Here is a 26,434-nt window from a genome sequence, read left to right as displayed (position 1 = left end):
AAGGTCCCTTTCAACTCTAAGGATTCTATGATTCTAATTTCTATTCCATTCAAAAACTCCTTGATAACTGAAAGTCACAGTCAGATAAACAAAATTCCACATTATCATTTGTCTTACCCTTATTCTGTACCTCTTTAGCAGATATCAAATGCAATGTTTTGAATATTGTTGGTGTTCAAATTATCACTTAGTAAAATCAGATTCAGAGATAGAAACACTTGAAATCTTGTGAAGCTCTTTTAAGCTTTATTCAGATTCAGACTTTAATGCATGAAATTATGTTGGTTTATTTTTGGAAGATGATTTCATTACAAGACTTGATTTTAAAAAATAAAATGCAACACCTATCTGTAGAGAGAAGCAAAAATATGACAATTTGGTATTCAGCATTAGCATAGTAGCTGCATGCTGACTTTGTAATTACGCAGTATATAGTATCTATTTTTATAATGATAAAAGGAAAATTTTAACAGTGGTATTTTTGCCATAAATGGAAATTTTATGCAGGAACTATTACTTCTGTAACTCAGCTCTTCTTTGTATTTTCACTTTATAGCAAGCAGCTACAAGGCTTCCAGCCTTGTAAACTAATGAAGTGTAGCTTGTTCTCTTCCTCTTCTTTCAGAGAGTTGTGAAGTAAATTCCCTAAGTAGCTGGCAGAAAAGAATTCCCACTTCTGAAGAAGAAGCAGCAGCTCTTAAACTCCAAGCTGTTTGGAGGGGGGTTTATGTGAGGAAAGTACTGAACAGCAGAAAACCAGGTGTGTCCTTTTTAATTAATACCTAGTTAATTTTCTGTGGCATTTCATGTCAACACAAGATGTTATTGTGATGGTATTTAAGATGGAAAATATTAGTCACATAATTTTTTAAGCTGGAAAAGTACTGAAAAATATAAAGGTGATGATAATGGGGATAGTGAAAGGAGAAAGTAGTTGTCAGCTCTCTGGCACCTCTGTAAAATTCCTAATAAGATAGCATTCATAAGACAATTAACTTCTGAGTGATGTTTTTCACAAATATTTGGTAAGTGTACATTTAAAACAATACAAAAGTTAGGTACTTTTTCTAACTTATTTTGTTATTTCTAGGTACTAAGGAAAACATTGCTGTAAAAGAAATCTTGCAAAAATTGTGGACTTCAATTGAGTTGAATTTTGAACAGTGTGCTGTAGTGTTGTTAAGGTAATGATATAATAAATTATAATACTTTATTGCAGCCATTTCCACAGAGTTGCCATGAATTGCTGGTGCACACAATAAATGCGGGAAGAGTGTTATTAGTTTTAAAATTACAAAACTGGCTCAGAAAGGATAGGATGCTTTCTGTAGAGATATGGTGTGCTTTATTATATGTTTGCATGACTTTTGTTTAATATAAAAAGCTAGTGCTTTGACCTATGAAGTTATAAGCAAAAACTTCAGGAGTTCAGTGTTAGGATAGTTTTCCCATACTTAAAACCTGGACGCACCACAGGACAGAAGCAGCACCATTTTGCAATGTAATCTCTTAGTTTAAGAAGCCCTAAAACATCTCTCTTTAAGCAAGATTTTCAATTTGTTTCTCATTACAAATCCCACATTCATAAAGAGAAGCTCATTGTGCTTGCCCATCCTGTAATTTTCAAGGAATTCACAGATTTGAGGCTTCTGAGGAGCTGCTTCTGTCCATGTGCACTGCTCATCAGTGATGGAAGGAATATTTGCAAAGCTTTGCAGAAGAATATCTCAGACTGTTCTGCTTTAAACTAATTCTGAGAAAGTTTAGATCCTCTCTGTGATTCACCTTCATTAAATGCCATGGTTGGCTATTATCATTGCTAAAAATATGAAAGTGGGGATTGTTTGTTAATTCCAACTGCTCTTTAGAGAAGGCAAAACATCAAAGTTTTGGCCAGATTTGGTGAATAACACTAGCAATGTAAAACTTGGACATGTTCAGAGGAACATTAACTTTTGGTACCACAAATTATAAATAAGCTTCCCAGCGTCAGTCAGGTGCCAGACAGGTTAGCTCTAATTCCACAGAAACTGATAACACCTAAGAGTTTGAAGATGAAAGAAAGTTTTTTAAAATCCCCTTATGATACCATAGCTTTATGATGACAGCTTAATAAAAAGAAATGGAAGGCGTCCTATCTAATGTTTTTGGTTGTTTTTTTTTTAATAATAAAAATAATCAGTGGATAGACCGACAGATACACAACACATTCGTATGTACGTATCAGTTATTACAGGCTACTAGCTCCTGAACTAATAAAGCACCTTCCTTACCTGATTTATTATTTTTTAAAACATTTTGTAATTTCATTTTACTCTCAAATATGAAGCAGTGTTCTTCATAATATACATCAATACACGTCCCCTCCTGATTATGAGTAGATTTAAATCCTTATCTTGCTTTACTATCTTCCAGAGAAATGTTTAAAAGAAACTGTAACTCATTCAAAAATTTCCCTTGTTATGAAGATGAGTGGTGTAAGATCTCTTTCGCTGACTATGCTGTAACATATTCTGATCAGCCACCAAATATTTGGTTTGTGGTTTTTAGGTGAGTTTTGTATAGCCTTTTATGTGATTCTTGTTGGAAAGAAGTAATGATACACTGCTTTTCACTAATACGTTTCAAAACACATGATTTTACATGAGTTTGTTTTCATCAAATTCTAATATATACTTCTGTTTTATTACACAAATTATTCAGTTTGTGAAAATAAAATGAATTTAATTCGTCTTTTCATTGTTTTATTTTAGAGAAATATTTTTTGTCCCGGAAGACATGCTCATAGTGCCAAAGATGTATACCACTATTCCTTCCTGTAGACTTCATGTAATTGATAATGACACACTGGAGGAAATGCCACATGTCTTTTTGAAAGTGGCACCTCATATTTACCCCAAAAATAAGGTAAATGTGTGGACTATAATAATAATTGGAATAAAAATGATTGCTGAATTCTGTAGACATTTTCAGCTACGTATTAATGTTCTGCTTAGAAGTATGGCCACGATTATTAAAAAATTCGAATAGACTGTCACTGACCTCCTAATTACCCAGATTTCCAGTTTTTAGGCTAAAGATGACAGCTTGCTCAGTCTTTTTTTTACTAGTTAGGTTTCCTACATTCTTGATTACTTTCTCCTCTGGACTGCTCCCAGTTGTTCTCTTTTTTTTTTGTTTATGATATGCAACACTGAGCACAGAAAACTTTGCAGCAAGGATTAACTTAAAATGAAACAAACCATGACTAAGGAATGATCAGTTTATATGTCTTTTGGGCAGGCTTTACTACTTATTAAACTGATTCTGATGCTCATTTTCCCCTCTCTCCCCCCTTTATTTTTCTTGCAAGAGCTTTGTTGACTCATACTGCTATAGCCTTAAGTGCCTTCCTGAATAACTGAATCCTGTTGTTTATTTTTCTTGATGAAATGTGGTGTATTCCACTATTGATTTGAGTGCTGTTTTTCTTTCAGACAATTTTCCTTATTTAAAGTAACATTGAATTCTTTTTCTTTAAAATTATAACCCTTAGCTTTGTGGTACCAGTTCATTAAACATAGATCACTGTTTCACTATGCACATTACTGATAAAATACTAAATGAAATCAGTTCCAGGTCAGGAAGTCTCGCTAATTAGAGTCTTGTGTTTCAAAATGTGTACTGGATGTGGTTACCTTCTCTAGTTTCTTTGTTACGACAACATTTCCCTGGACTTAAAAGTATGATCAGTGGCAAGTGTTGACTGCTTCTCTATTCCCATTCAGTTTTTGTGTAGCTTAATTGGTTCGATAGTTCAGAAGATCATCAGAATGAACTAATCCAGAAGTTAGTTTATTATTATTTTTCAGTTCTTTTCCTGTTCTAGCCTGCTTCTAAACTCTTCAACATTACCCCTAATATTGTCTGTGCTAGCCACAACTACCCATGGTTGATCCTTTAGTGAAGATAAGTTCAAGTTTTAGCTTTGTCTGTCAGTAGCAAGGAGTTGATGTTAGTCTAGGACTGTTTTGTTGTCTTTCTTCTGTAGCTTTACTTCGAGTATTATCATACCTTTTCCCCATCCCCTCCAATAGAATGAGCTTGCTTTATCCAAGGCATGCAGTGAATGCCAGCTGAATGTGGCAGGTAAGGACTACTCCTGCTGGAGGGATATCATCAAGTTCTCAGAGTTAACTTGGAGTCTCCAGAGGAGGGGTGTGTATTCCACCAGGAAGGAAGGTTCAGACAGTGGCAAGTGGCAGGATGTGAAAAGAAATCCAAGTAAAAACACCACTTACAGCCTTTCAGGATAATGATGAGTTGTGTAAAGAATGATCACAACTTCAGATTTATTTTAGAACTCATCTCAGCATTTGTCCTGCTTAGCAGACTGTGAATGTTCTATTTCTGTCTTGTGGAATGGAAACAATTTTATGGTGTTTTTTTTTTTTCCCTCTGACTTCGTCCCACTTTTCTTGAATAGAGATGTCAAGGATTGCACACAGTATCTTAAGTTAAGATCTTGCCAACCTTTGTGCAGTACTATGGCTTTAATATTGGAGATGCTCATTTTGGTATGCCCTACCCCCGCCTACTTATTATTGCGTGGATACACCATGTGACAGCTCCAGTGATTCTGTCATAAACTAAAGAATTACTATCATTATTTTCTCTTCTTTATTGAAGACCTCTCCACCATAATTATTATTGCAGATAACCACTTTTCTTACTCTCTAAGCCTATGATTTTATATTTAATGTTATAAAATATGGTTAATATTAGTAAAGAGTGATTTTGATTTAAGAGTATTAAAACAGAATTGTACGTGTATGCTGCGTTTTTCCACTTGTTTTATTACATAATCTCTGCTACTGAGTTTTTCAATAAAACTGTGCACTTATGCCAAACAATTTACCTTCCTTTTTGAAAATGGTCCATTAATGTTTCAGTGGACTTGCAACACCATCGAAAACTTGACTGATGATTTGACAAGACAATTATTCTGTTTTTGTGACAATTGCATATGGTAGTGTCATTTTAATCTGGTTGTTACCTTTCTTTGAAGAGTATTTTATATGAAATGTCAATAATAAAACAAGAAAATATAGTATGCCTGAATTTCTAAATGTATGTATTAATATAAAACAAGATATTTTTCCTTTTGAATAAATCTAGCAGTTAGTTGTTCTGCTGTAAAACTAAGACTCAGCAGATAAAAACAGAGCAAAAGTAAATTTTATCAGTAGATACTGTTATTTGCTACAGAGTTGCTCTAGGAGTGCCTTCAATCATTCAGAAATTAATACTAAAGTAGGGATAAAATCTGCAGACTAGCGATAATGTCTTTTGCCTGCTTTCTGCAGATATTACAGTCTAAATAAAAAATGCAATGCAAGTTACTACTTTATTTCTTCTAGTCTCTTTATTTGTATACTGCTACTATATACTTTTTTTTACTATCCTATACACAAGTTTTTTTAACAGAGCCAAAAATGACAGAAAAGCATTTCTCAAGCATCAGCTGGACAACACTCAGGGACCCTCTCAACACCTGTGTGACCCATCTCTGGACCTACTCCAACAGCTCCACATCTTTCTTGTGCTGGTGCCCCCAGGCTTGAATGCAGCACTCCAGATGGGTTTACGCAAGGACAGAGTAGAACAGAACAATCACTTCCCTTGCTCTACTGGCCACTGCTCTTTTGATCCAGCCCGAGATATAGTTGGCCTTCCAGACTACAAGCACACACTGCTGGCTCATGCCAAACTTTTTGTCTACCACGCACTTCTCTAGCTGTGTGCTAGACTCTTACAAGACTTTAAATAAGATTAATGTACTGATATTTAATGTCTTGCAATGAAATTATTAAATGCTGGAGTGTTATTAATTTAACCGTAGATTGAATCTGATCTCTAAATCTCCAAATTGTATTTGCATATGCCTCCAGCACGAAGAGAGATTTTCATTTGATTTATCAATGAATGAAGAAGTTTTCACGTTTTTATTTCATGTTTACATAATTTTGCTTTAGTATACTACTTGCTAAATCTCTTGTGCATGAATTGCCAAAATATTAGTATTCTCATCTTCAGCTGTGGTCACCTTTGGAGTTAAAAGTATTTACAATTTTAAAATTACTTTGCAACTTTCATGTTGCACTAGCACTTGAAAGCACATTTATTTCATGTGCACGGCATGCATGCATAAGCATACAGATTAGCCATTCTAAGTAATTCTCCTTTTCAGAACTATAGGGAATGCTTTTTCCCTGGAGAATCTGTAACAATTTTATTCTATAGAACTTGAAATGTCAAATTTTTCTCGATAGGGCAATAAATAACTTTTCAGTACATGAGAGAGTCACAAATTAATAGAATAATACTTTTTCTGTATGGAACTCACTTCAGTTTAGTGTTGATAGGAAGTCAGTGTTCTTTTTTCTTTTCCCTCAAATAACTTATTCTTCTTTTTTCACTGGTTCTACTCTTCCCCACCTGACGGGGGGAAGGTCTTACACTTTTTTTGTTTGTATGGTTAATATTGTGAAGGAAGGAGAAGGGCCAGTCATTTTGAATTTGACAGGCTTGTGTGGAACACTGTTTATCAATAGTCTCTTAGAAGTTCCAGTAGGAGAAGAAAACACAGCCCACTTTATTGATGATTAGAAAAGGGGTGATGGTACCCAGTCCAAGTACATTAAGGAAGATCCTTGTAATGCCAAGAATTAGCAGTTGGGAAATGTCATGTAGGGTGGACATTCAAGCATTCAAGTTATCTGTCTCTTTATTCCATTTGAGTATGAATATTGCTTCTACCTGACTATCCCCCCCCCCCCCCCAGACAGCAGGTGACCTATTAAAGTAGTTAGTTCAGAAGTGAAAAAAAACAGTTATTGTTCTTCAGAGCAGTCTGAAGTGATTTGAGCCATTCAGCATGGTTATAATGGAGGGAAAAAATGTAACAGAAAAACCCCAAACCTGTCCTAATTGTTTAAATAGTTCAAGAAAGCTGGCAAATAATAACAGCTGAGGAGTCAGAATGTAATGATAAGAACCTTTAAAATCAGCAGGGAGAGAAACAAATAAATCTAAGATTTCAAGAAGATTATAGAATGCTCTTATCAACAGTATAATCTACTTTTTTTTTTTTTTTTTTTTTTCCCCTTTTCATTAAAAACCAGTAGGTGATACTGATTCAATTATTTGGAAATTAATTGCACCAAGCTTGTTGATGCTGGGCCAGAATCTTCTGCTCTGTTAGATGTTTTTTTAGTTTGGTTTTTATTGTAGTACTTCTCTTTTAACTATTTATTTATTTAATTCTTGTCCTTTATATTGTATGTTGTTTAAAATAATTACCAATTTAAATATTTAGTTTAAAATTTTTAACTTTAATGTCAGTGAGGGCTTCTATGTGTTGCTCACAAGAATTTGTACTCCTTTGTCATTTATTTACGTTTCTTTTTATTCTCCTCTCACTTATTCTTTCACCAACTTCTTTGAATATTCTTTTTTATTCTCATGTACTACTTTCTATTTCCTCTCACTTGTCATTAGGCAGTTCTTAACTCCAGCCTTACTATCTCTGATGTAGTTTTACAGTTTACATCTATGACTTGCCTTTTCAGTACTTATTCAATTTTACCTTGAATTGGTACTCTGCATTGCAAGCTGCATTTCCAGGACTAGCAAGTGTCATTTCTGAGTAAAAATGTGTTGTTTTCTCTTCAGAAAGGATATACATTTATGGCTGAAGCACATACTGGTAACCAGTCTTTGACAGCTGGAAGATGGAGGCTCCGACTCATCAGTTCCCATAGTCCTCTCCCATTCCTCTCTCGTGAGGCTGTAAATAATGTCTATTCTACTAAAGAAATCACAGAGTATTACATCCCCAATGACAAATGTGTAATGTTCAGGTAAATACTGAGATAATGATGATTAAATCCTGCTTTTTATGTCCATTTCAGCAAAGTATGTTCTTTCCTCTTTCCTAGAAGGGGAAGGTGTTTAAGTAAACATAGAATCATAGAATCACAAGGTTAGAAAAGACCTATAAGATCATCTAGTCCAACCGTCTTCTCATTACCACTGCAACCACAAGCTACTAACATCTCCATTTTTTTTCAGCCATAGATACTCAAAACCAGGTTCTGTGTTTCATAAATGTTTTGTTGCTTTTTTTTTCCTGAAATACTGCTGCTGCTTAATGAATAATGGTTGTGAAATAAGCAGACTGTAGTTTCAAAATTCTCATAATATTTCACATTTCTCTAAGCTCAGTCTTACCTACATATTAATGACTGAGATTCCATATTAGAGATTAAACATGCATTAAAACTGGGATTTTACAAGTGGTGAGGAGGCGTGGAATTTGGTGTATTTTTTGCCTGATTTTATATGAGCATGTGATTGTTTTAGAAGAGCATGTTCAATCAGAATGTGATTATTTACTTTTCCTATTTTTTTTTTACTTTTTTTTTTTTTTTTAACTTTTACTGGATTACTTGTTAAATGAAACTAATCATATCACTAACCATATTTTTCCAACAAATTTTATTACAGGAGGAGCAATAATATAGAGATCTGATAAAACGGGGAAAAAAATGGCAATATCACCACTTTTTGTAGCTGCCCATGTTTACTTTAATTGTAGATTCACTGCACTGAAGTGCAGTAAAGGATGCTTAGCTCACCAGATTGCAAGAAAAACAGTGAGATAAAAACTCATTTTTAAGTGTTTTTCTCCATGTCAGCACAATGCTTAAATACTTCCCTTGGAAAGAAATATCTGGCATTGTTGGTTATATTGTTGTGATTTTTTTTCTTCTTTAGGTATTTAGTGAAAGTCACAGCATCACATATTGCTACAGTGCAGGTACAAACCTCTAAATCAGACGTGTTCATTAAGCTACAAGTCCTAGATAATGAGGAGGAAATTGTAAATGTCACTGGAAAGGGCCATGCAGTCATTCCTGCTTTTAATTTCTTGAGTAATGAAACACTTTTGAGTTCCCGACGTAAGTATTGTATTCAATATTTGACCATTTTATTCACTGAAGGGCATACATTCTTACAATAACTTTATGTAAACAAAGAAAATAGAATTTTTTCCTCACTTTTTCCATGAAATCCTTAGTGGCTTTGCGATTAACTGAAATTCCTGAGCAATGAGTTGAAATCTTTGGTTCCCAGCAATGAGGAAAGATACTGAAATGATTGACTGAAATAAGGTGTCAATCACTTCTTTATTCCTCTGTGTTTTGGCCTCATTTTGTAACTGTCTAAAGAGTTGTTTGGATCATTCAAGTAGCTTCTCTGTTTTGAAAGTTTAATGCACGTTGCCTTGTCCTTGAGAACAGAAATACGCTCTATTTTCAAGATCTTGCCTCTTTTTGATCTGAAACTTTGTTTTGGTACTGGTTGTCAAGAAACTGATGCCCAAATCATGGGATAGGATAGACAATTCACAGATTACACTGAACTCTGTGCTTTAAATGCACCATCTTGATCATCACTCTGTAATGGAAGCACATGTGTTATTGGCTTGTCATCAATCATATAAACAAAGATAAGCAAAACATTCATGAATAAATACAATGACGTTCATGCTTTAAAAAAAAAAAATATTTTATTTTTTCTTTTTTTTTACTTAGCCTCTCCTACAACTACACAATGATCCTCACAGAAATTCCCTCCTTCCTTTTTTGTTCTTTCTTCTCACTGAGGGAAGAACTATTTCCCCATGACTTGCAAAGTTAATAAATGCTGATTATTCTTTTGTGAAGTCTTTGTGATAGCAACTGAGATAGTGAGAAAATCATCCCTTAAGGGAATATTTGATTTTAAATAAAATTTCCTGTAATACAAATGTATTTGAAAGTTAACAGCCAATACCCTCCTCATTTTTGTCAGAACAACTGAATCTGAGAAGTTTGTTTACTAAAGATGCATTTTCTATATAAAAATTGTATTACTACTCATTACACTGCAGGCTTATCAGCTTTTCTCTTGCCATTGGTGAGTTCAAAAGTCATCGTTCATAAATATGCTAAAACCTGCATATTCTCTCAAAGTGCTAGGAAACTCTTGATTGTACTTTACATAAATGCATCTGGAATTAATTAAAACTGTCTCTGTGTAATCCAGCCAACCATCATAGTGAATCCAAACCTGGCAACATGTAAACACCTGAGGTAGAGGACAGAGAAGGAAAGGGAACAAAGCCAGACTCTTCTCAGTGGTGTTCAGTGAGACAATACACACGCACACACAGCTGGCCATACAGATCATCATGCATGCTGTTAGGCACATTAGCAGTTTGCATGATGAAGAAACCATTGTAAAAGAAGTGATGTGACATGGTATAGCCAGGTAAATTTGATTATAAGCAAATGAAGAAGACAAAAGAATACTTCCCCCAGAATTACACATTTGATAACATGGAGCAAAGTGATGAGAGGATAAAACAAAACAAAAAAAACCCATAAGACATGTAACACATGTAACAGTGAGATTTATCCTTATATGCTTCAGAGCCTATTTTCAATCTGAGTCTTAAGCTAGTGTAACTTATTTTCAGCTACCTTCAGAATTCCTAGGCTTTTATTTTATTTCCATCTATCACAAGAGTTATGTGCTGGTTTCATCTAAATCCACAACGGTCTTGAATTCTTTAGCCTGAGAAATAATTACTCACTCTTGCTCACTTCCCTTTTGAGAGATTTTCCTTTCATGTGAACGAGCATAAGTTCAAGTTTTGTGGATTAGTGTTTCCATTATAGCCTTTCTTTAGCGCATTTCTGGTTTCACAGTTTATACACATTAATATTTTCTATAAGGGACCAGGGTGTAATGTTATACATGATAGATCACAAACAGTTCTTTGGCTCCTGTTAAGATTGGCTTTAGTTAAATATGATGATTCATGTTGACATAAGAGACTTCTGTAAGGACAGAAGTTACTAGAATTATGATGAACAGTAAGCAGCAGTTAGGTAGTTATTCAAATTTCTCATTATTTACTTTGAAGTGATCTGTGATTTGTGTGCTGAATGAATGCAGGGTAATAGTTCTAATAACCATAATTTCAATTGGAACGTTCTGATGATAATGCAGCATGAGAAAATACTCTTCTTTTGTATATTTTCTGGGGAAATCTGCTTACCTCATACTAATAATTCATAGAACGTTTGGAAATTTACACTGATACTATTAATCTTGCAGCAAGTAAAAGCCAGATTATTCGAAGCGTTGGAAAGAAGGAATCAGAAAGTGGATTTAAAAGAAGAAGTCATGTTTCAGCTCCAAAGGATACCAAAAGTTCTTTCAAGACAGGAATTTCCCAAGAACGTCTGTCTGTGTTAGAAGAAGAATCTTTCCCCTTGGAAAACTTTGAAAATAATCAGGGAAGTCCACAACAAGTAAGAGATTTTAAATTACCAGAACTTGGGGAGATTTGGAGAGTGTATGTGTGTGAGGAAAACATAAAGGGGTATTGATAATTTTTTCAATTCATTTTAAGATCTGATAACAGGAGGCAAGAACAGAGTATCCAAAATTAAGATTGTTGGTGAATGAGGCCATGGAGAAATGATAACATATCTACATGAATAATCAACTAACAAGAGCTCGTTTTTATTTTCAAATCGAGGTAGACATGTTAAGTCTTCAGACAGTCTTCACTTGCAAAGTTCAATGCAAGTATACTGTGACTTGCAGCTAAGGGCCAAAAAAATACCATTAACAACTTAAATTTCTGATGCTTCAGTCTGAGTTGTCTTTCAAACGCAGTGTAAGAGAAAGGCAATTTTAGTAGTTTTACTAGAGACGTACCTGTTACCAGCCAGCTGAATGCTTTGCTAACACATGAATTTGCTTCTTCAGCCCTTAATTTCCTTAGAGAGGTTTGTCAGAATCATGCATTTCCCTTGACTTCATCAGGTATTATTTGTCTATCTTAAAAATAGTGTTTTGTTTCTCAAGCATTGTTTGTTTCTCTGTCTCCAGGTGTTTTTGTGTGTTTTTTTTTTCTTCCCGATTGTTAGGTTCAACTGCAACATTATATTAAAAATAAACAAAAAAAGAAAAAAAAAGACAATTTCTGAAGTTGTTCTTTTGACTTAAATCTGGTTTTAAAATTTGGAAAACAATTTTTAAAAGAAGTATTGGTATGATTTCCTTTTCAGTGTAGAAAATGTTTGAAATAACCGACTGATCCTGTCACCTCTATTTCAACTCAAGACATTGAGTGCTGATATTAGTGTTCAAAGCTCTGTAGTAGGACTTAAAATGAAAGACAGAATTCTTTGTCTTAGCACATGGCATACATAGGAAAGTTACATGGAAGTCTTTAAAGAATGTAGCTCCTTATTGTACAGCTCAGTTTATTTTCAGTTGATAAACACATGAGTAATTGTTTAATTTCACAGGAATTAAAATGAAATCTGTGGAATTAACACTAATTTTTTAAGCTTCTTGTGAATACTGTTATGTACAAGCTTGTAAAGTAATCATGTGTTTCATTTGCTGAGTTCAACAGTTGCCACTTTGCTAACCTACAGGACTTTTAAATACTTACTGTAATTGTTATGTCCTCAGCATGTTCACGTATCGCATTTTCTTTCACAGCCTCACAGGTATATCATACAGGCATTGGTGTTATATAATAGTTGGCCACTCACTGAGAGCCAGATTCTGTTTGTCCAGTCACTGAAAGAAACAGAGAAAACTGAACTCAAAGGTATGCCACCTTCAGTATGTACTTGGATGCTTCACATTACTTATTTTTAAATTTTTATATAGCTAAAAACTAAGACCATATGGCATTTCTTTTATTTGCTTCCTGAGTAAAATAATTAAGCAATAATGCTTTTTGTTCTGTGGCTCATAGAACTAGGGTTTGGTTATGTACTTCTATACCTTCAGTTAACAAGAGATACAGAAATAAAAGGATACTCTGCAAAATGTACCTAAACTTCTTAGAACAGTTGCCAAAGCAGTCTAAGAGACCAATGAAGTGTAAATATAAAGGCACAGTGTTCTGACAAAAGAAAACACGTGAACAGGAGGAAAAAAAGGCCTCTTTCCACATCTGCGTTACTTCTGTAGTATTGGGAGATGAATTTAGGCAGGAAACAAGACTAGAAAGTGCTCTGTGTACAAATTAGGAAGTGGACAGAGGAATCTTAAGTAAATATTGTATATTTGCTTCTCCTTTTACCAGTGTCAACACACATTTTAGACTTTTAACACTGTAGAAGAAATTACGTCAGGCTAGATCTACGGAGTGAGGTGAGGCTGCAGGAGCTCCATGTCCCCAGGTCCAACCAGTAGTGAGGCAGATGGTGCACTCCCAGCAGGCATGCACAGGTGGAACATGGCATTGATGCTATGTACAGACATGGCAGACCAGACAGGCACTCAAAGCACTGATGTGAATACAGACAGCACCAATGGGCTTATCCTGCCATCCACGTGCTAACTGCACCAGTATGTGTGTAAAATTCTACTAAATGGCCTAAATGAAGACCTGTTATTTTCATATTCTTCTTGTTTAGTTGAGAAGTGTTTTGAAATGAAGATCTATTGCCCTTGCTTCTAAATCACAGCAAATTTCTCAAGGCATTTAGAATACATATTCCACTATAATATATTGTCTTGCAAACTCATGCATTCAATTTCAATTTAGATAGTACTAGACATTATTTGTCACTACAGCTAACAGAACATCAGTTTCATAACATGTAGAGAGAGAGAGCACCAAAATGTGGATTGATATCTGACTTTTTGGTATGGCAAGAGGCATCTGCATGAGTTGCAAGTGTGATAGATTGCATTCTATTACGGATATAATAATATTCAAGGAGCTGTGTCTCACAGATGTATTGTACAGGCAGCTTTTTCAGTTGTTGCTTCACCCTCTTTTAGGTTGTTGTATTGTTCACATAATCACACCCTGTTACACAGTTGTTCTTCTGACTTGGCTGCAGCTTGCACATAACATACTAGCCATGCTTTTGATGTGTACCCTTTCATACAACCACCACAGTGGTCTGTGAAGCCGTAGCTCAAAAGAGGTCATTTGATCACTGAATTAATTTGCTAGTTCTCAGCTGTTGATACTGGAGCTCGTCAATAGCATGGGTACTCTAATCTTTGCTTCCCAGTAGCAGTACTGCTATTCATAGCTTCCCTTACCATTTTAACTGGTACTTTGTCCCATATACAGTCAACTAGATTCAAGTCACTATCTGTGAAAAAGAAATTTCGTAGTAGGAAGTTTTTAAAGTTGTGATTTCTGTGTCCTGCTATAATTGCTGCTTTTCAAAGTAAACAAAACTCATTTCACTGTTCAGATTAACTGAATATTTATCTTTATACAAGAATGCAATCTGACTGTGTTCACATGGAATAAAAACTAGATTGTTCAGGCCACTAAGAGAATTTATAGAGAACATATCTCAACACTTACTGTACTTGCTGCTTAGTACTTATTTTATGTACTCCCTACCAGCAGCAATATTATCTGGAGCACTTACTGTACAGGTTGATATTTTGGAGTAAACAACATTTAATTTCTGAATATTGTGCTGATTGGGAACCAGTTTTCAAATTAAAGCGATCTGAATACTAAGATTTACCATTGAAGGCTGTCAGCATCACTTATCAACCATACAATTTGTACTATAGCAGTGTTGATGCTTATCTAAAACAACGTCCACTCAGTGTGATTTTTAAGAAAACTGCAGTGAGACAAGTGGAAAATTCCTGGAGCAAATCTCAAATTTCAGGCACTAATATTTCATGCAAGGCAATGGTGCCATCTGGAGTTAGCTTTGTGTTAAAGCTGATTTATTGTGTCAAAAACATATTTCTGCTTTCTGTTATCCTTTACCAATCTTTTAATTGTAATCTCCATTTAGAAGACTCATATTACTCACTGGTAATACAAGTAATTATTAAAAAAAAATTGGTAGAAATTAAGTTATCCAATAATAGTTTTGTATTTTTTATTTATTGATGCTTCTCCTTTTTCTTTTTTCATAAACCCTTAATATTGCTGTTTGACAGTATTCGTAAGACGAACTGCTTGCAATGTTATTTCATTACTAATATTTAATCACAATTTTTGTATATGATATCTCATAATATGTTTTATTAAATAACACTTTGTGTAAACAAAACATTAAAAAGGCATTAACTAAGAAATTGGCATTTTATCATTTTATCCCTGTTGTTTCATCTGTTCCCATGTTATTTATTTAATAACTCCTCAATGTATGGAAGTCTAGAACAGCAAAATTTTAGAAGTCAGAATTACAAAATCTTTATAGAAGCCAAAGTTCGTAGCATCTCTTTACACAAATAGTCTTTGTCTCCTAATATGTTGTGACAGTGTGAAATTAAATGGAAAGGTTTTTATATAATGGTATTATAACTTCAGATAATGCCGTCAGTATTTATTTTATATTTGCATTTTTTCTGGAGATGTTTTGTTATTTTCAGTACTTGTGCAGACTGCTTTAATTTTTGCTTTCATTCTTTATTGTATGTTTTGGTTGCACTGAATGAATTTAAACATAGCTCTTTGGTACCATTGTATGTTATGTAAGTAGCATAAGGAGGTAAGAATGTAAAGTATACATAAACATGTGTATAATGTATGATATGATATACATACATATCATATGTATTTGTGCATGTAGTTAGTATAAGTGTATTATTAATTTGCTTGTATATCTTTCAAATTTACCATGTTATATTTTCGTATAACCCTGACATTGAATATCTGATCCAAATCTCATTAAAGCCAGTGGATTATCTTCAGCGGACTTCTGATCAAATCAAGCAGCATAGTTATCTTTCCTCAGTGGAAAGAGGTTAGAAACACAGCATTAAGTGAAAGATACCTCATTATTATCTTCAGACTCATTTCCTCTTTTATGCCAAGAGAAATTGCCTGTTTGATTGCATTGATCAAATCCCACTTTTCAGCATTTGTTTTAGTGTTTCAAGCAGCATGAAGGTGAAGTGAAATAGAGATTTCAGACTCTGATCTTTAATCCTGTACTGTTGTGAATCCAGTCCAGCTTGTTTCATTTGCTGTGTTCCCATGCTATTAAAGCTGTTTGCTATTGCAGGCTTTACTTATTCTTTTTTATTTTTATAAAAAATTCACAGCATGAAAAAAAGCTTGTTAATGGTTCTTACCATCTAAGACAGTGAAGAATGAAAGTGGTATGTTAGCTATCAGCTATTCAATTTAACAAAGATCATACATACAGCATATGCATGTACTGATTAAGTAATTAATTAAAATTAATTTTAAAAAATTTCTCTGATTGATCCGAGAATGATCGTTTTGATTTTCCCAGGTATGCACTGAGTCTTGAATATGTTTTGTTGCCTTATTTTCCTTACATTTTTCGATTTTTTTTCGTGTGTGTGTGTTCTGCTCTTCAGTTTTTCAGGCTTACAGGGACATGAGGCAATGAGAACACTGACTTTACTTACTTTGAGCTTTTCACCTTTGTGACAGAGACTGTGTAAGAAAACTAATAATCAGATTGCTAGCTACAGAATATCATTCTCCTCTTTGGACTGATTTATACACAGAACAACAGGGCAGTTATTGATATGCATGAACCACGGTAAACTATTTAATTCCTGGGTAAAATGCTGTTAAGGACAATGGAAGCTGTTGTAATAAGTCTACTTCCTAAGCCTGCTTTCAAAAGCTTTATTGTCTCCAGATTCTTTCTTGCTCCAACAATTAATATTGGTGTAGTACTTAACAGTGTCAACTAATTACATAAGACTTTTCTTTGTCTTTCCTGTGGCTGTTTTGTGCTGTTATATCCTGGATATTACATGGGTTAATACACTTATGGATGACAATGGTATCTTCTAATTCATCGTGCATCATAAATATGCGTGAACAGCACCTGGGCAAAAGCTTGAGGACCACAGTTTTCACCTAAAGCTCTATCATTTTGAAGGACAAAGGTCTGCAAGTATTCCAAAATCAACCAAAAAATTGAAAGATAAAGCAACTGAGAAGTCAGAAAGGGAGAAGTCCAATAAAGAAAAAGGATCACTTATGTCTCTTGTATTTCAACCTGAATTTCAGGTGAGAAAAATCTAAAAACTTGGATTTGTTGAATGTGAAATCACTGTACTAAGTGTAAAAGCTTTTGCAGATCAGAATTACTAGCACTTTTAGTGTATTTCCTGTGTTTCTCTATGCCCTGCTTCATCACCTTCATGTTCCGCACCTGAGGATGATTGAATGACACATGCAAAAGACCTATATCCTACATTAGAGATGTGCTCATTACTTTGCTAATGTATAAAGCAACCACTGAGTGTTTCTTTTGTATGTTTATTTTCTGTCTCTAATCTCTGTTTGTTAAATTCCATTAATTTGCCATATTTATGTCCAATTGGAGTCGGTTGTACTGGTTTTCACAGAATCATCAGAGAAATAAAATAGGTCTTTCCATTGCCATTATTTTGTGGATATATTGTGGCATAAAAATTGATATTTACTTGCCTACTTGCAAATTCGTCACTTTGTGGTAGGATGATCTGATTGTGCTGTGGTTGACCAGCTTTTAAAGGAGTAATTGACTTTATAGATTGCAAAGAGATTAATGAAAGGCAAAGAAATTTACAGGTCCTCATGGTTGTTTTTTATTTTTCCTGGTTCATGGGAAGTAGTTCATGAAGAGGGCTTTTCCATAGATTTTTTAATGAAGAAATCTCCACTGTATTGTTTTGTTGATTAAGTTGTTGAACAGCAAGCTTCTCTGTGATTCACATCCACACCTAATTATGCACATTTCAGGAACGGCGCCTTAACCCTTCTAGCAGAGCAGTCAGAGTGGCTGCATTTGAGAAAGCTGGCCATGTAAATGTCATACAACTTCAGGCTGTGTCAGATTTCTGCCTTCAGCTCCAGTGATGAATAAAATTGCTGCAAATACTCCTATTCAGACAGTTGAGAAGAGCTTGGAGTGTAGAGCATGCTGTATTGGCTATGGGTAGAGGGGAAAAGAAGTATACAAAAGATCTTGAAGTTTGGAATATTCCAGAGAAATTTTCCTTTCCTTTCCTTTGGCAGTCAGTTGTTGTCTAGCAATGCATGACAAATTCTATTGATGTATAATGTCTGCCAGTAATGAAAATTACCAGAGTACAAAGCTTCGTCTTAAATAGTGGTCATAGGTAAATACCAATAAATACCAATAATCATGTCCATGGTACTTCCACTTTCAGCAAGATGCTGTAAACAAACCATACTGGACTTTACGTCTCGTTAGTGAGCAGAGAGAGATGGAAATTCTGGAGGTGAAGAGAGACACACAGCGAGCAGATGAGATCAGAGCCATGAAGCAAGCATGGGAGTCTGCAGAGCCAGGAAGAGCTGTCAAGGTAATCGAAGTGCAATCTGCATGGTAATATGTCTTCACAAGTTGCAGGAGCTGTTGTGATAACAGAGCAGTTTTCACAACAGAGAAAACGAGTTCATATGACTCCCTCTCTTCATCATTTTGTGGATGACAGGGAATTTTACACAGCCTAAAGAATCAAAAGTGCATGACTTGTGGGCAGGAATCTACACTGTCTCTTCAGATTTCTTGAGATTACTGACACTTTAAGGTTCTATTTACTGAACAGAAAATGTTTCTCTTTACAACACCCACTGCCTCTACACAACTGCAAAGCTGTCACTTGTGGCAAGCTGAACATAATGAGAATATAATAAGAAATACGCTTTTATAAGTGTAACAGAAAGATAAACTGGCACCTGGTCACATCATCAATCTAATTGTCTCCTACATTTAGAATTCCCAAATTCATTCCAAGTTGCAGGTACCTGTGAGCCAGTATATACTGCTCTGTATGAATTCACTGTTTAGAGAAGCAGTACTAGTTCAGATAATTCAAATGTGTCAAATGCAAGTTGGCTCCTTTGGCACAACAGTGTTAAAGGTATCTAGCTCTGAGAAGTGAAGCCTCAGTCATGAGTCTTCCCTAGCTATGCTTGCAAATTTTCTCATTTCTTTTCAGCATATCCAAAGTTCATAAAACGTTCCAAAATTACTTTATACATTCTGATCTAAGAAGAGATGCATTACTCTGCAGATTTGGTTGGCTGTGCTGAGACTGAAAATCTTCAGCTTCCTGAAGATGAGCTGGAAATGTCTCCCCTTTGATGTGCACAGTCTCTCCAGAATAGTGGTTCTATCTTCACTGCCTTTGATTTACTCTGAAAATCAACTTAATTACAGCTAAAGGTTTCCATTTTAGTAGCCTCTTAGGTCTGTAATACTATTCCAAAGTAGTTGCTAAGAAAATTTTGGCAACTTCATCTAATACAATGAAAAAAGGTTTAACTTGAGTGTCTGCTGTTCTAAGTAGCTTCCTTTCTCTGTTCCTCCTGATCGCTTGTCTCCTACATCACACACCTGATCACTCTGGGAATTGGTTCCCTGGTTCCAGGGTAACATTTGGCTCCTCTGCCCATTCTGACAATCTGAACCCTTAGCCCAGTGAGCCCAAATCACCATCTGAAAGGACAAGCAGAGTGGTGATGTCTGTATTTAAGCATCAGAAGCAATTGAGCCTGAAAGGGTTTGCACCCATAGCTTCCATTCCTCAGGAGGAAGTCCAAGTCACCAGGAGCTCTTAGGAGGAAGCGCTAGCTCCCTAAGGAGATGCAGTGAGAGGAGTTCTGAACCTCTATTCAGCTATGAGGGAACAGACCCTACTTTCAGAGTTTTATTTTTAAAAATCCAAACATTATTTTAAACTACTGAGAGATAAAGGGTTTTCCAGTAGTTCATGGTGATCTTTAATGTATGTATTCGAAGCCTCTTGTAATGGGAACTTTAGCATCCTTTCTAATTCCTGCCTCAGGCAGAGTTGTATAGTGCATTTTGGTGTTAGGTTTGTTACTGACAGCATCGTTTTATCATTTGGGATACCTACTATCTATAGCTGGAAAAATTAGATGGTTAATATTTACAAGTCATTATTTCAGAAAAAAAATCTACTGCAGTGATGACTTGAATATGACTGACACGAAGCACATTCCTCTTGTGTTTATCTTCTTTTTTTTTTCTATCTGTTGTCTCACTAATGCTATTCATATTGTTGAAAGTGATGTTTCCATAGATCATAGAATCATAGATCCAACCAGTGAAGTGTACTCACTAGCAATAATAAAGTAGCATCATATCTCAACATGTGCTGGGTTCAAAGATTTACTGCACCATTGATCACTTAAAGATTCCTACTTCAGAAAATGGTTTGGAATTAAAGTATTCAATTAAAAATTTGATCTGTAGGCTTTTCAGGAACGCATGCAATTTATTAATAAGTATGTTGCGAAAGATTCTGAGGAGCCCATAGCTGGGATGGACATTGGAACTTTATCATCCAAATCAAAAGAAAGAGGTAAGGGTGTAACTTTCAGCATGTCATCTTCCTTCTGAACATTATAATTTTAAAATATAAAGGGATATTAATCACTTTAAAAAAAGAAAAACAAAGTCCATGATACAGGATTTCCTACTATGAGGTCTCAAATGCACTGTATACATATCACAACCAGTGTTTTAATGTGAAATTAAATATAATTTAAAGCATTCTGCATAAATCATTCAGTTTTTTAACAAAGGCATTTGCATTAAATACTGTTAGTAAATGGAAAGAGCAGCCTCAGTAATGAAGTCCAAATCCACAATTGCATGCTTAGTCTCTGCCTTCTTTATACCCTCTGTTTTAATTGCTGCATTGTTCCAGCCTCAGACACAGATACAGCTTCTTAGCCCTCATAGGCTGCTAAGTTACCCGTAAGCCAAGTTTAGGCAGTCCTTTCACAGTAGAATTCCAACCCTAAGCTAAGCTGACATTTCTGGAAGTTCAGTGGGAAATACTCGTTCAGTTTCAAATTTGGAAGCAGTGGTCATTAGTATAGAAATATCTTTTAAATGATTTGTAGTTGTTTCAATTGACTACTACAATTAATAGAGTAATAAGAGTTTTCATGGTATAATCTACTTCAGACATCATAAAATCTCACCAAATTTCACAGGCTTTTCTGATATGGCCAAGTGAACTGGAAAACAAAAGTGCTGGAACAATCACAATGCAACTCAGTGGCATGCTTAGTATCAAATGTGTCACTGTGTTTTGAGAAGTCTGCATTAAAATATAAATCAGGTACCATCCATGTGGTTAAATCATCCTAAGAAGAAGACTGACAAATTTTCATGGGACTTTTTTTTGGAGATTGGCATTTCCCAAACAAAACATATGCCCAAAAGAAAATACTGTTTCTTTGAATTGTAGACAGGAGTGATCCAATTTTTATAGATTTTTTGTTGTTTATAAAATAATGTGATTCCATGCTGATTTTTTTTTTTTTAATTCTTTAGGCATTTAAAATTGATAATTCTGTCTTACTCCCTCATGTGTTGTGTTGATTTATCTAAAGTACATATACAAGCTTCACTCTAGCATATATAGTTGGTTTTTTTTTCCAGCATCTTTGATTCTATTATAAGTGTTAGAAGTAAAAAACATGTCCAATCCATATTCTCATTTAGTAAGATATTTTGCTGAGCCAAAAGAGAAAAATGACTGTGTTACAATTTAGGTGGACCCTCCTGGCATGCTGAGTAACCAATTGAATCTCTTTTGTTGTAGGTTCTTCTTCTCTTACTGTGGAAAAGGCAGCATCACAAACAGCAATTGACTCAAGTTTACCAATGGAGCAAAAAAAGTGGGAGCCTATAGATCTTAGTCCTTACATGAGGTACCCTGTATCAAGGAAAAATTAATGCCTGTGAGATGCCAAATTGAAAGGCTGACTAAGGGTTTCAATATACAGAAATCAGTAGATGCGATATATTTATAAACAATATCTTCATATTTGAATACAATGTAATAGATGTGAATTTAGACTTTGTCCCTCACATGTCATTGGCATAAGCAACAATGCTGTCACATTCTTGTTAATGTCTTTTGTGAAAATCCAGTCCGCGTTTTGTCTGTCCTTTATGCTGTATACAAAGAATCATGTAGTAGTGAGTGTAGATGGCATCCTGGTCATTTTCCACTTTGATTTACCTGACATAGGTTTTTTTAAATCTCTGCTTTCCTACATCCTGTTATAATTTATGCCCCTTCTTTAAGATTACGCACGTTAAAGGAGTTGTTTTGCTGTAATGAAAATGTGACATAAAATCCTTAAGGAAACGCATATGCAGCCAAATATGTTTATTTCAGTGGTTATCTTGAAAGGAGTACGTATGAAGTTTGTCATTATATGATGGTATATTCTAATAAGATATTTAACAAATGCAATTTATTCAATAACTGAAAAAATATATTCCTTATTCAAAATAAATACTTTCTTTATTGCATGTGTCAGGATCTACCTCATAAACATATACCTGTATGTTTGCTGTTCTGCAGACAGAACCCAGTTCAAGCTTAAGTCCATCTGTATTCAGTGTGGCATTTATGCATCTCACTCATTCTTAAAAGACTTCAGAATGTGCTGAAAAATTCCTCAAGCTCAGTTTTTAATTTAAAGGGACAATGGTGTTATATTGAAATTAATAACACTAGAAGATCAGAAAATATGTCAAAATATCTTCCATGGGCTTGAGTTTTGGAAGAATTTAATTTTTCTTCAGCTCCTCCACTGTAACACAAGTCATTTGAGTCAAATTACTGCAAAATATTATCCACTTAACTGCCATTATGCCCATGGAAAAAAAATACATTTGTCTTAGTGCTAAATTATAATATCTAAAACATCTTGAACTAAGATATTTCTTGCAAATTAAAAATAAGTGTCACATGTAGGAGTTTTTCATATGCTCAAAGATGAGCATGATTTTACCAATATTTTAAAGTAGACATTCAAGTATAAGAAGACCTGGCCTCAGCAATATATTTCCTCATCAGTGTTATGTACAAGAAAGGAAAAGTGATCCCTTAATCATATTGAACTGTACAATGCCTACTTTGCTTGATATAAACCAAATATATGCATATAGGTAAATATAAACCATCTGAAATTGTACTTGAAATGAGACAAATATCTTTCTATTTCCTTCAGAAAAACAATGTCTGAATCCGTGTTAAGAAATGAATCTATAATTCAACAGCAAGAGAAACGCAAAGTGGAAAAAATTAACCATTTTAGGCAACTTCGAGAGCTGGCTTTGGAACAAAGAGAAATGGATCAACATGCTAGAGCTTTGTTGAAGCAAAATTTGCTTGAAATGTATGAGAATCTACAGGTGAGTTTTCCAGATTACGTTCCAGTAACTGTTCCTGTAATATCCACCACTACCATGAATATCTTGATCAACAATTCTTTAAACATTTGTATCTGGTATCAGTAATTAGAATCAGTATACAAGCTTTAACTTGAACAATGGTTAAAACTAAAGCCTTGAAGAAAAAAAATATATTAATATACTATACAATATTCTAAATATTTGTAGTACGTTCTTGTTATAGTTCCTTGCAAATGTGTAATTTTAAGACTGTCACCATAATAGTATTGTTTAAAGTGAGAATAAATTGAGTGTTTTATAATATGACTAGTGCTCTCTTTTGGTTGGTGGTGGTTGCTGTTGTTTGGTTGTTTTTTGTTATGGAATTATGAGGTTTGGAAAAGTAATTAAAAAAAAAAAAGAAAGATAATTATGTAAGAAGTGAGCTTCTCCTTGTATGTCCTACAGCAAAGTTGGAGAATAGAGCCTTCTTGGAATATGCATGATACCAAAAGACACGATATTCTGGTATCATTAGTGAAGGCACCATTTTTAAGATTAACGTGATCAATGCATCGTACATGGTACAAATATCCTAACAAAATTGGCTTAACCTTAGATTGTTGACAGGAGCAAAATGTTTTGTCACATAGAGGCTATACAATTACTACTAAAAATGGTCTAGTAACTCTGTGGAACCCATAAAATTGTAAACAGTAAAAATAATTTTGGATTTGATCAACTTCTTAACAGAAATAACTTGAAAATGCCTCCGGAACAAACACCCGGCTTCATTTGTAATACTTAGCTATAAGCCTGAAAGGAGCCATAGTCCTCTACCAGTGACTGACTGATCCCTAATCCTTGATAATAACATGTCCAAGTTTTCAGATGTTGCTGTAATTTTGGATGACAAACATATGTTATAGGCAAATATTTCTTAAGCAATTTCTCAGCTTTCTCTAGAAAACGCATTTACAATTTTTCACAGTAGTAATTTAAAATGTGAGTTACTTGTGAATATGCATACTGTGCTAATTAGTACTTTTACAGTTTTTTCACCTGTAGACTGCAGAAAATTATGTTAAATGTCTTCAGGTATCCCCATTTCCCAGGATGGAAACATTAAAAAAAAATTGTGTGCCCAAGTCTCATTTGGCCTAAGTCTCATTGAAGGTCAGTGTGATTTAGGCTCCTCGAGTCTCTTGAAAATGAGATGCGATCTCCTAAACCATTTGAGTACTTCTGAAAATTATTTTTTAAGGAAACTGCTTAAGACAACAAAACGAGTCAGTGACTGAATCTATACTTGATACAAATGGGTAACTATGTTGCCCTATTCTCCTTGCCCATAATTATTTTATTCAGCCAGCAATTTAAAAAGAATTTTCATGAACTTTGTTTTTTTATTCATGGTGAAAGACTGACACATATCTATGTCTCCATAAGAGATCAATAAAAATGCATGACCAACTCCAAGGGAAAGGAGATGTGCCTTACCTGTACTTATATTGTCAGACAGTGAAATACAACCTCAATGATGCAGTTGCTTGTGATGAAACACAGTTTCATGCGTTAGCGTGAGGATGTTGCTTTTTGTTTCTGCCTACCTAGGCATCCTTAGATGAAATGCGAGGCAGAGTTCACAGCATTCGGGAAGCATACAGAAGCAAGCTGTTAAAGGCTGAACTCAGAAAACGTGAAGAGCTGGCAGCTCATGAAGCAATGCTGCAAACAGAGCAAGAGAAGAAAAGCCAAGATGCACGCCAAAAAAAGCAAGGAAAAGGTTTGGGGAAAAGAAAGCAGTAGGAAGTACTACAGAATTTAACTTAACTGTTTTGGAAATTAAATTTATATGCCAAGATTAAAAAGACTAATTGCTATTTTCCAGTGTTTGTGTCAAGTGTATCACATTATATCTCTCTGCTTGGCTCTACCAAAAAAAATTGATCTAGAATTCTTTTAACACAGTATCTGATATTTTGCTTTTTGTACGTGGTACTCATTGCTATTAACTTTTGTACATTTTACTGGAAATAAAATTTTGCAACAGATATCTATACTGTATTCCATTTTCTCCCACAATCATGCTCTTATCCTGCTTTTTTCCAGCCAATCCAGTCAAAAACAAGCCAGAGTTGTTACAGTGAATGTAACCTATCAGTTTTTTAAGTCATTAATTAAATAGTAGCATACCACATATCTCATATGCAGTCATTAGAAGGCTTCCCAAAGCCTGCTTTAATAGACACAGACTATCCCTGTACTATAGTATTTGTTCTCATTCACATGTGGCATCATTCTGATAAGTGATTTTCAATCTCACAGTAACTCCCTGTAGTGGAAAACTCATGGCACAATCACTCAAGGCTTCTCGAATGCTCCCTAAAATCCTGTTACTCTCTTTCCTAAGCTTTATTTTTCCCTACAGTGTCTTTGGAGAAGTGATTGCTCAGCTGAAACTTAAGTGTTTCTTAAAAGTAGAACCTGTATGTGAATGAAGTGGCAATCGTGGCTTTTTGCATGAAGGATAAAATACTTCTGCTCAGAATTCTTAAACTTTTTAGTACTGTCAACAAACAAAAAAAAAATACCTGTGCAATAGCTGGCACTCCATACTCAGAGAAAATGATTAGAGCTCTTACAACACTGAAAACTCGTCCAGACGGAGCTGTTATAAATGGCTTAAAGAACTCTCTGTCTTCGTATTCACATGCAGACGCCTGGGAAGCTAGACTGCCTACATGTCGTATACATACAATATGTCCACTCCACTATCTAGGCAACACTGGAGACTGTGAGTCACCTATTTAATACAGATCACAAGGAATGTTACCCTTTGTGTCCTGGCCACTGATACTGGGTAGCCATCACATTTGAAACTAGTCTTTCTTCTGAATCGTAATGGCACACCAGAGGTTCAGCTTCTGCTGGTCTTGCTCACCTCCGTTTTATTAGAACCTCACTGCTTGACTTGAACTTGACTCATTTCTCTTATCAGTCTGTGATGTCTGTTCTTTGTACACTGCCACACCTACACACCTGCTGTGATGCTTCTTCCTTCATTTGGCCTCCTCCCTCCCGTAAAACATAAACTAAACTCACTGGATTGTTTTTGTGTTTGCAAATAAAGGACAGAAACCAGAATC

The 26,434-nt window shown here is 34.9% G+C and overlaps 1 protein-coding gene across 1 annotated transcript in view; it reads left to right on the top strand.

Moving 5' to 3' along the window:
* Positions 1-25,319, top strand: part of ADGB (androglobin) — a 72,177-nt gene extending 46,858 nt beyond the window's left edge. Inside the window, exons 22-35 of the mRNA XM_042818441.1 lie at positions 626-760; positions 1,091-1,184; positions 2,416-2,550; positions 2,754-2,907; positions 7,714-7,901; positions 8,818-9,002; positions 11,209-11,405; positions 12,613-12,724; positions 16,926-17,113; positions 18,262-18,417; positions 20,337-20,445; positions 21,700-21,808; positions 23,123-23,306; positions 24,900-25,319. Of these exons, the coding sequence (XP_042674375.1) occupies positions 626-760; positions 1,091-1,184; positions 2,416-2,550; positions 2,754-2,907; positions 7,714-7,901; positions 8,818-9,002; positions 11,209-11,405; positions 12,613-12,724; positions 16,926-17,113; positions 18,262-18,417; positions 20,337-20,445; positions 21,700-21,808; positions 23,123-23,306; positions 24,900-25,094 (2,141 nt within the window). The 3' untranslated portion in view covers positions 25,095-25,319. The remainder of the gene's footprint in view (positions 1-625; positions 761-1,090; positions 1,185-2,415; positions 2,551-2,753; positions 2,908-7,713; positions 7,902-8,817; positions 9,003-11,208; positions 11,406-12,612; positions 12,725-16,925; positions 17,114-18,261; positions 18,418-20,336; positions 20,446-21,699; positions 21,809-23,122; positions 23,307-24,899) is intronic.
* Positions 25,320-26,434: the final 1,115 nt, after the last annotated feature.

The sequence above is a fragment of the Centrocercus urophasianus genome, unplaced genomic scaffold (genome assembly GCF_019232065.1).
Source record: "Centrocercus urophasianus isolate 14NV4802_14NV808 unplaced genomic scaffold, USGS_Curo_1.0 seq_10, whole genome shotgun sequence".
Taxonomy (NCBI): Eukaryota; Metazoa; Chordata; class Aves; order Galliformes; family Phasianidae; genus Centrocercus; species Centrocercus urophasianus.
The sequence above is the reverse complement of the archived record's forward strand: the minus strand, read 5'-3'. Positions and strand labels throughout refer to the sequence as shown.